Here is a 13,802-nt window from a genome sequence, read left to right as displayed (position 1 = left end):
GTGTTGGGTTAAAAAAGGTTCGCAGGCACTGTGCCAGACTGTGATAGATGCGGTTCAGGCTTTAACATCAGTTGCTGAAGAAGTCATTTGTTCCAAACCGACATACATGGATCTAAATCAAACCTAAAGATGGGATATTCCTCCTTGAGAAGGGCACCTTTAAAAATGCTAAAGTGGGCGTTGTGTTGGAAATTTACGGTCTACTGAATCAGCATTTGTTGCACGGTGACATCCACATGTTTGTCTTTGATAAAGTCAGCTTCATTGTAGTAAGATGATTTTCAGCAAAAAAAAAAAATCAGTCAGTTGTTAACGTGATAACATTCGACAATTAGTTAGAAGCATACAGCAGATTGACAAGTTGTCAGTGTTTCTGCTTTGCTTTTTGCTCTGCCTTGTGAACAGTTTCACGTTAAGAAACTGCAGGATTGGTACTAGAGGAGACGAGATAATGATCTGTTTGAATGAAAAACAGTATAGTGTTGTATCTCACAGGACAGTTATGATTTATAATTGTTTGCCACCCACCTTGTTGCACAAAAGCACCGTAGACGATCCAGATCGCGCTCTGGAGTGAAGTCGAGGCAGACGGTGGCGGATGACCTGTGCCGTTGTGGCATCGCACTGCCTGGATACGCCTCAGCAGGAAGATCATGATGCCCACCACTGGGATGGCTGCAGCAATGCATGCCCACACGGCCAGGTCAAATGGTGCCAGCAAAGAGAAAATGTTGATCTTTTCCTCTGACTTGTGCATCAGGATCCCCACAGAGTAATCCAGGTAGCGCTTGCTGAAATCGACCACGCTCTCTCGCTCCGGTGTGATGGTGATGGCTGAWATGGCCAAGTCAGCTCTCTGGAAAGAGACATTTTTCCCTTATACACAGAATATATTTGCTACTCCTAAAGGTTTTTCAGCATCAAAATAGAATAATGTACACAATTTCCAGTGTTAGGTCAATATATACATAGACCGAATCTGAAAACAAAATATATTAAAGGGGCAATATTATGTGTTTCTCAGGCATACATTTAAATACTATACCATAATAAAGTATCTATGTCACCTTTAGCTGTTATTAAAATGCTGTTTTTAGGTTTAAATAGAAAATAAACTTATCTTCTCATCACTTTAGCTTCTAAACGCCTTGAAATAGGCCTCTGTCTCTTTAAGAACCACCTTCCACTTCTGTCTCGCACATTTCTAAACACCTTGAAATTGGCCTCTGTCTCTTTAAGAACCACCTTCCGCTTCTGTCTCGCCCATTTCGGGGGGGGGGGGGCTGCTGTGAAGCAGTTTATTTGGCATCTGAAAATACATTTCCTCAAAGGTATTTTTAATCTGAAAAGAGCTTCACCGAGTGAGAACTAATGTTAGGAGCTCAGAGGAAAGTTTAAGTTTCACTTTCAGTTTCACCCGAGAGCCTGCAGGAGTCATGGGCAGGGTGTGTGGGTAGGGTAAGAGGGGGATGCTCTGCCATGAGGAGGCTCAGCTTAAAGACACACCCCAGGGGCGTTTCTGGTCCCAAAAGGCGTTTCTGGTCCCCACGTGTCGTTTTGCTCCTCAGCATGACTTCCTAAAAACGCTGCAGGATTTCTCAAACATGCATGAATGAGCCAAAGCAACATTTTGGGCATGTTCTTATGAGAGTATAACATTATAACATGATATAAAACTCAAAAAAGTTGATTTTACATGATATTGCCCCTTTAAGATCAGATATGGACATCGATCGCGTCACATATAAAAACAAAACTAAAATGCTAACCTTTGCAATGAGTTCTCCAATCATGCCATTCCAGGATCCGTTAGGGAGAACAGAGCCATACTTCCCGTCACCAATTTGGTAGATGTCATACTTGAAGCCCAGGATCTTGGCGAGGGCATCCAAGACATCGATTGAAAAACCTTTATATCTTTTGGGTTGACCCAGAATGTTTTCTGCCACCATCACAAAAGGCTCTTCCTGTTTGAATGAAAGGTTTAGTTGGGTTTAAAGGGATGACAGATAATAACACACACACACACACACGGTAGCACAAACGGAAAGAATAAAGCAGGTGTTAGGATTCAAAGTTCCAAATTGTAAAAGAAATCGATCTCAGACACATTCTTGTTCATCAAGATGCTCCTAAATCTCCTCATGGCCACACAGACAGCTAAAAGCAAGGACATGCTCAGTCATCTTAACACACCTTTATGAAGAGCTCCAGTGTGATCTACATTAAACTTCATCTTAATAAAATAGTTTCCACAGCAACCTCTGACCCATAACACATGGCGCCATGGCAACTGCTATGGTTCATCAATGTGAAAATTGCCATTTTAAATTTACTGCCCTCACCCATAGTTCCTCTTTATGAGTTAAGTGTCAAGGCAGAATTAAATAGGTGGAGTGAAAGGCGCTGAGGAAGATGGGGCAGAGGGACATGGAAGAGGAGGGAGGTGTTAAAGTGGGTAGGGGCAAATGACTTGATTAAGTGACACTGCCAGGAGAGAGCTGAGCAGAACTTATGTGAATAAATATGGTGAAGGTAAATCATCTGTGAAGAGGAGGAAAAATGGGAAGGAGGAGACGTGAGGCAGAGGACGGCGGGACTTTGTTTAAGTAGCGTCGCTGCAGTGTAGGACTGCTTTTTTAATGATGCATTAAAGGACAGAACGAGGGTATGTTTTCCTGTTCGGAAAAGAAAACTAATGTTTTGCACAACATTCCTCCTCATATTTGTGGCAGAGCAACATCAAAACATAAAACACTGCCCTGAATGCCACTGATCGCTTTCTAACTCATTGTTTTCAATGTATGAAGAATTTGGAGATTTCTTATTTAACTGGTGTCTGAAAGGATTAAAAGGAAGTGTTTGCCTGGTGCGATGGTGCAAAAGGAATTTTTCATTGGTCTTCCTGCTAAATATTTCTTTGAAGTTAGAGTTTGCAGAACTGTTGCTTTCACAGATGTGATGATCATATTCACAAAGGCTAAGCATTAAGAATGCATTAAAATCACTCTTTTATTCAAATTGGTTTGTTTTATAAATCAAAAATTGAAATCTAGTTTTGATAAGTTTCTTGTTTGTTTTTTCCCCCTAAAATAAATGCCTACGAAAATGTTAATAGATTCAACACACTGTCACAACTTACCAGTAAAGTAACAATCTTGAGCGTCACCCCCTGCATACCGCTCTCTATCCGATTCTCCTTCAGGCTGCCATTCAAGCCACGAGTGGAGTCCCAAGATGCCAACTAACAGGRAGAAATAAAACCAGGTAGAGAAGTACAAAGGGTTAGGAAATGGAAATTATAGTACTGAGCTCATATGCTATTCAAATATTCAATACTATGCAGGATGAAATGAAGACGGTTGCACGTAAAGAAATGACCCCTCAGTATCTTCCATGTTGTGCCTTGAATATTAATCAGCAGTCGGYGGTCAAGTTAAATGTTTACCACTGAATTGGACAAAAATGTTATTGTTGCACTCTTTTTAATTTATGTTACGGGATGCTGATATTTTTGAACCATCTTGTAAGTAATCTGAAACACTTCAGGTGTCATGGTGATGAAATAAAAAAAGGAGCTTGGAAGGACAGTCTGTTTTTTTTTCTTTTTTGAAGTGATGTCAGATGTCAGTAGTACTTTAGCCATGTCAGGACACTGCTATTTACAGTCTATGCTTGACGGCCCTTTTCGCCATTGTTCGTGGTTTGTGACCGGCAACACAGCTGATAAGATACTATATTGAAAACTATTTGACARAGCATAACCTTAAAACGGACCAGACCATCCCTTTAAGTAGTCAATAACCACAGCTTTGAGTAGACTTTTAGCTCACCATGTGAAACTGTCTCCTAAAATCAAATCTGATGACCATTGGGCGTCCCTTCGACATTGTTTCCTGAATCTAAACAAACTTTTCGTTTTAAAGATCTCATTCCACATGGTCGACCTTTGAAGGTTTGTCTCAGGTTGTGAGGCTGATGTTTCGTAAATTTTTAATCAGAGCTGCTAGCTGGACAAGGATTCTCAAGGATCTGACACATCATTTGGAGTGCCCTTTGATTTGAGCTGACAGAGTGAGACTTGTGGCCCAAGGTCAAACCACAAGCCTTTCTGGCCACAGCAGAACAACAATAATTTTCCACACTGGAGAACATGTACTCCACAACAAACAAAAGCTTAAAAGATACTAAGTTTGAAAGAAGTAATGCAAAGTGGTGAACTGTTCACATTTCTTTTTCAGATACAGTACATGCACTTTTGATTTGGCTTCAAATTTTGGGAATAATACTCTTTAGATTAAGATCAATGGAAACAATGCTTTTGGATTTTCTACTTGCTTGATTTTCTACTCTACTCTTGTGTTGAAACATCTTGCTTGTTATTAGAACAAATATTCTTAGTGTATAACAGAACTCAAAATGTATTTTCAGATTAAGTGCCACCCATGTGATGTAGTTTCAGATAACATTCATCTGTCCAGTCTCCATCCAATTTATTCATGTAGAACAAAAATACGAGTGTAGAACAAAAAACAACATAACAGGCTTAATCGCTTGGGTAGAACCAGAAAACATCACATCAAAACCACTGACTTAGTGTTTAAAACACTTTGGTTTTCCCATATTTCATCTTGATGGAGCTTAGGTTGAGAAAAAAAAAACTAAACAAATCTATCTGTTCTGCTGATCAGTTTTGAAATTATAAACGTCTATACAACAGAGAATACAATTAATCCTGATACAAAAGGCAGCAACAAAGGAATTTGACTGTGAACAAGATAGGAGCACGTGAAACAATCAGACTCTAAAAAAACCAAACAAACAAAAGGAAAACATCAGAAGAAATTTTCATTATCGGTTATCAGTTTGTTTTTCACAGCCTATCTGCAGAGTCTTGGTACAGTTTATTGGGCAGTATATTTTCTCTGAGCTGATTAATGACGTGATGAAATGACTCTTGCCTCCAACACACCTTCTTGTGTGGGTGAGTGTAGTTCGTATTTTCCCCTGTGGATTTTCACTCATGAATGGTGCCTTCTGTTTTAAATACTRTACTGATGTCACCTTTATAGACATCAGCTGCATGTCATTCAGTTTTATATAGGACATATTAGGCTTATTTTCCTTTTGTTTTATTGTGTCTTCCAACAGAAAAGTGTAAACAAGTGTATGTGTGACATAAAGCAGACTGCTGAGACAAGCTCCTGTCAAGAGTCAGTATATACACCGTTTGATTTGCATCATCATGAAAAAGGGAATAAATATTACAAGTGCAAATAAGTAGAACATTATAGTGGGTAAACAAGAAAAACCAGAATTATGTGCAGGGTTAACAGATTGACAAGCTACTTGACAGTAAAAAAAAAAGTGGTAGAGCCAGAGTTGGGTTATGAGCACAACTCTGTTGGCCTGAAACTCATAATATTACCTTAATCATTTTAAAAGCAATGCCCCAACATCGATACCAATAGTAGCCTTTTTACAAGCACAATGAACCCCTGAAAGGTTGTGCTTCAGTTTGCGGACTCACTCTTTCACTGATTTTTTTCAGGTGCCTTCTAACCGTACCATGTTAACTGTTTAGCTCTTGTGTGTTTTTGTTTGGTTCTCACAGTATTATGCCACCCAAAACATGCTTTAGGCCTTTTCTGGACCACATCCAATATTTGCATTTTTCACAATTCATGGGTACTCTAAGAAAATAGCCCTGGGATCTGGGATTCACAGTACTCGTACTCAGACAAAGTGTCCTGACACCCAGAACAAATAAAGATATAGGTATCAACATTCCAATGAATGTGTTACAGTTTACAGAATGAACATTTAACATCAATATTCTGAATTATGGCTGTGCTGGTTTTGGAGACTTGATTCCTTGGGCTCATTCTTCAGATATTCACACAAGCATACAACACTCATGGCTTCAGATACACACACCTTTAAACTCACTTACTCCTCTGGCTAATTAAATGTGCTCTTTGCAGAGGTTTTTTTTTTTTTTATAAACACTATAGTGTGTCACATTGTTGATATAATATGATGTTTTGTTTTGTTTTGTTTTTTCCCTCATCTTCCCTTTATTTTTCTGTTGTTAAAGGTAGCACAACTGTGTTTGCTGCATGACCTGTTTGACCTGTTCCCCCATGTTTGGCTTGTATGTTTTCTTGAATGGGTGTTTAACTGCCCCCTCCCCCTTTCCTGAATGTACAGCACTTTGTGAATTTATTTCTGTGAAAGGCGCTATATAAATAAATCTTTACGTACTTATTTACATTTCAAGTGAAAAGTTAGACAGTTCCATGTTTAAGAAGATTGTACGAGTTGAAAGAAACAGTAAACATCCTGCTGTATATTTAGTTTGATATAGCCAGAGGGGCTGTAGCCCTATAAATAAGAAGAGCCAAATAAAATTGCTTTTAAAGTCATTATGTAATTTTTAATTTCTAATTCAGTAAATACTCATTAAGGTACTTAAGGTATCGGCGAGTACCCAAACTGAAGTATTCAACTTTGGTTTGAGGAAAGCTGGTATTGGGACACCCCTACATTTCAAACTATTTATTTGTGCTGACATGCTCTGATGTGCTAGCTAAAACATTATGTTGACCCCTACTTAAAATACTGTTGGTTCTTTGAGAGCTGCCAAACAACTCGCTTAGAATCAAAAGATATGGGCTCTGACACTGCCTGCTATTGGAAAAAATAAAGATGTTGCAGATAAGGCTATAGGTTCACAACTTCCTCCAATATGGTTCACGGTTTGTTCCTGCAAAAACAATTGCCAGTCATTTCTTACCCCTGCTGGTAAGGAACTGTGTCATATCTGCTCAGGTCTTTACATTTGCTTTTTCTACTTAAACTTAAGTGCTGCTAATAATCTTGCTCATTTGTCCGTTTGACTGAGCCGTGTGTTTGTGTTTCCAAGTGTGCGATGGGACAAAATGTCAGTCTGCATTGCTTCCCTCACAGGGGGCTATTTTCTCCATGAGCAGTTTTGTCCTCAAAAAAAAAGCACTGAGCAATCCTTGCTCTGTAAACTGAAGAACACTAAAGAAGAGCACTTCTACTTCACAGAGCTTTGCCCACCAGCATGCCACTAGGAAGGTCATGAACAATAAATAGAGCAAAGTCAAACCACCTGCATTTAAGCAAGACACAGATGATAACACTTGGGCCTCCTGGACCAATTGTGGGGGGAAAAAAGTTCACAGCACTGGCAGTATACAATCTCAAAGTAAACATCTAACAATGTCACAATAAAACAAGAGAACTATCCATTTTCAGTCATAATGCATTATATAAAAATGTGCCTAACATTGCCTGTAAGAAGAGATTTTGAATTCAGATGGCAAATCTGTCAAGATTTTCTTCCCGTTTCTTCCTTTGAAGTGTCAGCTAGATAAGGATTTAAAATTTACATATTCGTTCTATAAATATTAAAAGTGTCAAAAAAGTTTGCAGTAAAATATTTTTAGCTCTACCTTCAATTTAAGTAGTTGTGAAAGCTTAAACACAGATTTTATAAAAAATATTTTATTTATATCAAGTGTGTGTTATACAGTATTGTCAGAAAATTATAAGTTTAGTTGTACATCTTTTAAATAAAAAAAGCAAAGATATAGTTTAGAGACTATTTAGTCAGAATGCTACAACAGTGCCTTTTAATAATTCACAGCGGTTGAAACGACTCATAGTGGTAATCCATAATATCTGATGTGGACCATAATAAAAGCTAGTGACCATCTGAGAATAACAAAAGGAATGAAAGACAAATAGCTGGGGTTTTCTTACCATCACAATTATTTCAATTACAAGAGCTACTACAAATCTTACAGAAAGCACTTCATTCGTTTTTGTGGAATCATTTAAATGGGGTCATTGTAGACATGGTTTACACTAGTTACAGCTGTTCTACTGCTCTCTTTTTTCCTGCTAATTCCAAGTGTCAAGTGCTTACCTATTGACAAGCTCTTTATGCTAGTGAGCGTCTCTTTGAGCCAGAGTTCTTTGTCTGACTTCCAAACAGCACTGACACGATGGCAGATGTGTATGAATGTGTTTACCATGTAACAATACTGTACAGTAATTACCTGCTTTATACGCCGTGTCCCCAAGCAGCAAGTTGTGAACACTGCAATGTAAATGCCAACAGCAATAGCAAAACCATCAGAAGTCAAAGATGCCTTAATTTGCCATGCATCATGTATAGACAAAAAACTAAAAAAGATTATTACAATTAAAATTATTCATAAAAGTTAACAGGCTGGTAAAGTTTTAGCTTGTATATAAAAAAAAATTTTCCGTCCGTCCATCCGTTTTCTTCCGCTTATCTGGGGTCGGGTCGCGGGGGCAGCAGCCTAAGCAGAGAGACCCAGACTTCCCTCTCTCCAGCCACTTGGGCCATCTCGTCCAGGGGAATCCCAAGGCGTTCCCAGGCCAGCTGAGAAACATAGTCCCTCCAGCGTGTCCTGGGTCTTCCTCTGGGCCTCCTCCCAGTGGGACATGCCTGGAACACTTCACCAGGGTGGCATCCTAACCAGATTAACCACCTCAACTGGCTCCTCTCGATGTGGAGGAGCAGCGGCTCTACTCTGAGTCCCTCCTGGATGCCTGAGCTTCTCACCCTATCTCTAAGGCAGAGCTCAGACACCCTGCGAAGRAAACTCATTTAGGCCGCTTGCATCTGCGATCTCGTTCTTTGGCTCACTACCCAAAGCTCGTGACCATAGATGAGGGTAGGAACGTAGACCGATCGGTAAACCGAGAGCTTCGCCTTCTGGCTCAGCACCCGCTTCACCACAACAGGCCGATACAGCACTCGCATCACTGCAGACGCAGCACCAATCCGCCTGTTGATCTCCCGCTCCATTCTTCCCTCATTTGTGAACAAGACCCCGAGATCAAATCAAATCAAATCAACTTAAACTTTAAAACAGCAGCGGCTGACACAAAGTGCTGTACATGAGGGGCCGAAAACAATAACACAAATCAACACTAAAAACACTCAAACACTTAAAAACAAGCAAAAATCAATTAAAACAGACCAAGGTCTCAAACTGTATTAAAAGCCAGTGAATAAAAATACGTTTTAAGATTAGTTTAAAAAAACAGGCATTTAGGAGGCCTGTCTGATGTATAGGGGTAGCTCATTCCAGAGCTTCGGAGCAGCAGCAGAAAATGCTCGATCCCCTCTGAGGATTTGTTTGTCCTGGGTATTTTAAGGTGCAACTGATTGGCTGACCGAAGATACTGTGCAGGGGCATAGAGGTGGAGAAGTTCGGAGAGGTAAGATGGGGGCAAGGCCATGAAAAGATTTAAAAACAAATAAAATAACCTTAAAACGAACTCTAAAATGTACAGGCAGCCAGTGGAGAGAAGCCAGAATAGGTGTGATATGCTCCATTTTACATGTTGCAGTTAGCAAACAAGCAGCAGCGTTCTAAACCAAATGGAGCCATGCAAGGTAGGACTGGCTAACTCCAACATGAAGTGCATAACAGTAATCCAGCCGAGAGGTGATGAAGGCATGGATTACTGTTTCAAAGTGCTGGTGCGAAAGAAAAGGCTTCACCTTTGCAAGCTGTCTGAGGTGGAAAAAGCTTGACTTTAACTACAGCACTAACTTGGCTGTCCATCTTAAAATTACTATCCATCTTAAAACCCAAATTAGTGACAGACTTTGCATAGGCTGCCAAGGGACCCAAATCAACGGGGGTGGGGGGATGACACAGGAGCTGCTAGGGGCAAACACAATCACCTCCGTTTTCTTCTCATTAGAACTCAAAAGGTTCAGGGCCAACCACACTTTAACATAATCAAGACAGGACAGTAAGATTTTAAGAGAACAAGCATCACTTTTCTTCAAAGGGACATATACTGTATCTGGCTGTCATCAGCATAACAATGTAAAGGGACACCATGCTTTCTGAGGATCGATGCAAGAGGGAGCATATACAAGGAGAAAAGCAGAGGACCCCAGTACTGAACCCTGTGGAGCCCCATGTAAGAATGGAACAGTAGAGGATTTACAAGCCCCAAGCCCAACAGACATAGTCCTGTCAGCCAAATAGGACCTAAACCAGCCCAGGGCACTTCCACCAATGCGCACTGACTGCTGAAGACGATTCAACAGAATGCAGTGATCTACAGTGTCAAAGGCAGCGGTCAAGTCAAGAAGGACAAGAACAACAAAGTTGCCACTATCATTTGCTATTAAAATGCCATTTAAAACTTTTAAAAGGGCAGTTTCTGTGCTATGCAATGTTTTAAAACCAGACTGAAAAACCTCCATAACGTAATGCTCCTCAAGAAAATATTTTAATTGTGTGTAGACAATTTTCTCTAGGATTTTAGAAAGAAATGGGAGCTTGGAGATGGGCCTGAAGTTTGCCAGAACAGTGTTGAGATACTTAAACTCCTTCACTTGGGGAAGGACCACCTCCTTGACTCAGAGAAGGCACCCTACCGTTTTCTGGCTCAAGACCATGGACTTGGATTTGGAGGCACTGATCCTCAACCTGGCCGCTTCACACTCGGCTGCGAACTGCTCAGATGAGAGCTGGAGATCACGATCTGATGAAGCCAATAGGACCACATCATCCGCAAAAAGCAGAGATGTGATCTTAAGGTCACCAAAAGGGATTCCCTCAACACCTTGGCTGCACCGAAATTTTGTCCATAAAAGTTATGAACAGAATCGGTGACAAAGGGCAACCTTGGCGGAGTCCAACTCTCACCGGAAATGAGTCCGACTTACTACCAACAATGCGGACCAAGCTCTGGCACTGGTCGTACAGGGACCTAAAAGCCCGTATAAATGGGCCTGGTACCCCATACTCCTAGAGTACCCCCCAACAGGAGTCCCAGAGCGACACGGTCAAACGCCTTCTCCAAGTCCACAAACCACGTGGACTGGTTGAGCGAACTCCCATGCGCCCTCCAAGACCCTGCTGAGGTTGTAGAGCTGTTCCGCTGTTCCACGACCAGGACAAAAACCACACTGCTCTTCCTGAATCTGAGATTCAACTATCCGATGGACCCTCCTCTCCAGGACCCCTGAATAGACCTTACCAGGGAGGCTCAGAAGTGTGATCCCCCTATAGTTGGAACGCACTCTGCAGTCCCCCTTTTTAAATAGGGGAACCACCAACCCAGTCTACCAATCCAGGGGAACTGCCCCCGATGTCCACGCAATATTGTAGAGTCGTGTCAACCAATGCAAACCCACAACATCCCGAGCCTTAAGGAACTCCGGGCGAATCTCATCCACCCCCGGTGCCCTGCCACCGAGGAGTTTTTTAACCACCTCGGTGACCTCAGCATCAGAGATTGAAGAGTCTGACCCAGGGTCCTCAGGCTCTGCTTCCTCATGGGAAGACGTGTCGTTGGGGTTGAGAAGGTCTTCAAAATATTCTGCCCACCGACACACAACATCCCGAGTTGAGGTCAGCAGTGCACCATCCCCACCACAAACAGTGTTGGTGGTGAAACGCTTTCTCCCACCCTGAGACGCTGGATGGTGAACCAGAATCGTCTTTTTTTCTTCTAAATCAAAATTGTTACACTGTCTTCACTACAACATAGCTAACATTTCTGTACAAATACACTCATTTTTATGTGTCTCTTTACCTCCATTGTAAATGGAAAAAAAAGCTGAAGTGATGCCACTTGCATTGTCTCCAATCAGCAGACTTGCAGAGCAAAATCAGCTGGCTGTTTTAAATTAGTGAAGAAAAAGGCATGTTATCTGTTTGGATACAGTGGAGATCGGTTTGGCAGACATGCTGCTACTCTATCACTCTAAACTCTAATCAACATGAGGTGGGATTCTCTCTAAAACAGAAAAGACAAAATATTGAAGCCAATGAATGCAAAGCAAAAGATACAGGGAGAGTGAATGAGATGGACATAATGATTTCTGTTCTAACACATTCTTGTTTTCTGGCTCTAAATGTGTTTATTGCATAAGTTTAGAATTTTTGCTTTTCATAGATTTATTTTTCAGTGTGTCATTGACCATTTTGCACCATTTCTCTTCCAGCATCCTRGAAAAGAAAGGGACTGATCTATTGGATCTGATCATTTTATACAAAATGCTAAATTGCAAGTTATTTTTAAAGTTAATGTTATGTGTATTTAACCATGTGAAAAGAGAGCAACAAAGAGCAGACAGTGGATGACCCTGCATTTAAAATCAATTCAGCATCTGGAATGTTGGTAACATTTGCCTTGCATTGTTATTATGATGGATGGGAGCACATGAAGAAGAATACATTAGGGGGTGTAGAAAAAACATCATTCACTTTTCATCTAATTATTTTTGACTTTTAAGAAGATTTACTTTATGCATTGTAGTGTGGCAGCATAAAGAAGCCGGGCCAGTTAAATTGTTCCCTGTCTGATGCAGAAACTTGCGAAAAGGCAATTTACATTCAATAATAGTTGGGTAAAATAAATTTACCACATAATAATTTAGGTCCTAAAAACATAATGCCAAACTGATTTATGTGTATGACRTAGTACAACTTGCTTAAAAGAGCTTTTAGCATTGTTATTTCTATTTGTCAATGTTATAAGGGACTTCTGCCATCGAATTGGTGTTTCACTGTTGGAAGAACTCAATCGGAATAATAAAATCCCTGAAAAATATTCAGACTTGTGCCAAAAATAGAGCACAAATGAATGAAATATTGGTTTCTTTCTTACTCCGTACACCTTGTGGAGGAGATTCCGGGTAGCTAAGGGGTGTTTTTTAACATCCAGTGGGGGCCCGAGAGTGGGTTTATAAAAGCCTGCCTTCTCAGTGCTTTGCAAATTAATTGTTGGATCAACACTCCCATCAGCCCCCTGCAGATCTATTGTTGGCAAGAGAGAGTTGCCCTTTAGAGAATATTTAATGTCATTTCAGCTTTATGAGTCAGTGACAAATTGGTTTGAGCAGTGGGACAAACAGTGGCTATCAACTTCTGCCTTATTTTGGATGCAACATGGCACATTAAAGCTCGTGGGAAACCCCTACATTCATTATCATCAACATCAGCAATTACCACGTGAAGGGTGACGATGGCTAATAAGAAATTTTCTTCTAACCTTGAGGCTCATGTAAGGAAGTGTCAGTACACTGTGGTCAATACATGAACACCACATGTGTCGTCAGTTTTAGGGGTTTCATTGGAATTTTGATCTTTTGCTTTGTGAACATAGACGTGAAGACTTTTAGTTCAGGCAGTTACTCCCCTGGCACATATGTAGAGCAATGTACCATATATCACACTTGAGAAGAATATATGGGCGTGGGCGGATCAGTCTGAAGGCCACGATGAGTGGAGACAGAGAACTGACTGGTGATTTGCGCTTTTGGTTGAGAACAACTTATTTCGGACTCTGGAGGTCTGATTGGTTCCAACATGGAGTACTAACCTGGAACGTCACTGGCTCCGCTGAACCCCACCCCATACCATACATTTTGATCCCCACCTCCCTCCCCTCCTTAGCCGCCTTGCACTGCACGAGTGTTTTCTTTTGAGCATATGATTCTGTGTTTCTGTGTGTAAACATAGGATCGGAGCATCTTTTTTTAAACTCATCTTTCCTGTTGTGTGTATTCCAAGCTGCAAAGGTAGCACGACCATGTTGCGAATGACCTGAACATCCATTCTCCCCAAAGTTTGTTGTGTATGTCCTTCTTGAACGGGTGTTCTAAACTGCATGATTTCATTGTAATGTGAATTATAATGACAATAAAGGCTATTCTATTCTATTCTATTCTATTCTATTCTATTCTATTCTATTCTATTCTATTC

The 13,802-nt window shown here is 40.7% G+C and overlaps 1 protein-coding gene across 1 annotated transcript in view; it reads right to left on the bottom strand.

Annotated features, from left to right (window-relative positions):
- grid1a (glutamate receptor, ionotropic, delta 1a) overlaps positions 1 to 13,802 on the bottom strand; it is a gene marked incomplete at its 5' end in the record, with an annotated part of 254,083 nt that overhangs the window by 16,681 nt on the left and 223,600 nt on the right. The window contains 3 exon segments of the mRNA XM_013999628.1: positions 529 to 856; positions 1,770 to 1,967; positions 3,143 to 3,244. Of these exon segments, the coding sequence (XP_013855082.1) occupies positions 529 to 856; positions 1,770 to 1,967; positions 3,143 to 3,244 (628 nt within the window).

The sequence above is a fragment of the Austrofundulus limnaeus genome, unplaced genomic scaffold (genome assembly GCF_001266775.1).
Source record: "Austrofundulus limnaeus strain Quisiro unplaced genomic scaffold, Austrofundulus_limnaeus-1.0 Scaffold0, whole genome shotgun sequence".
Lineage (NCBI taxonomy): Eukaryota > Metazoa > Chordata > Actinopteri > Cyprinodontiformes > Rivulidae > Austrofundulus > Austrofundulus limnaeus.
This window is presented reverse-complemented; position numbering and strand designations above follow the sequence as displayed.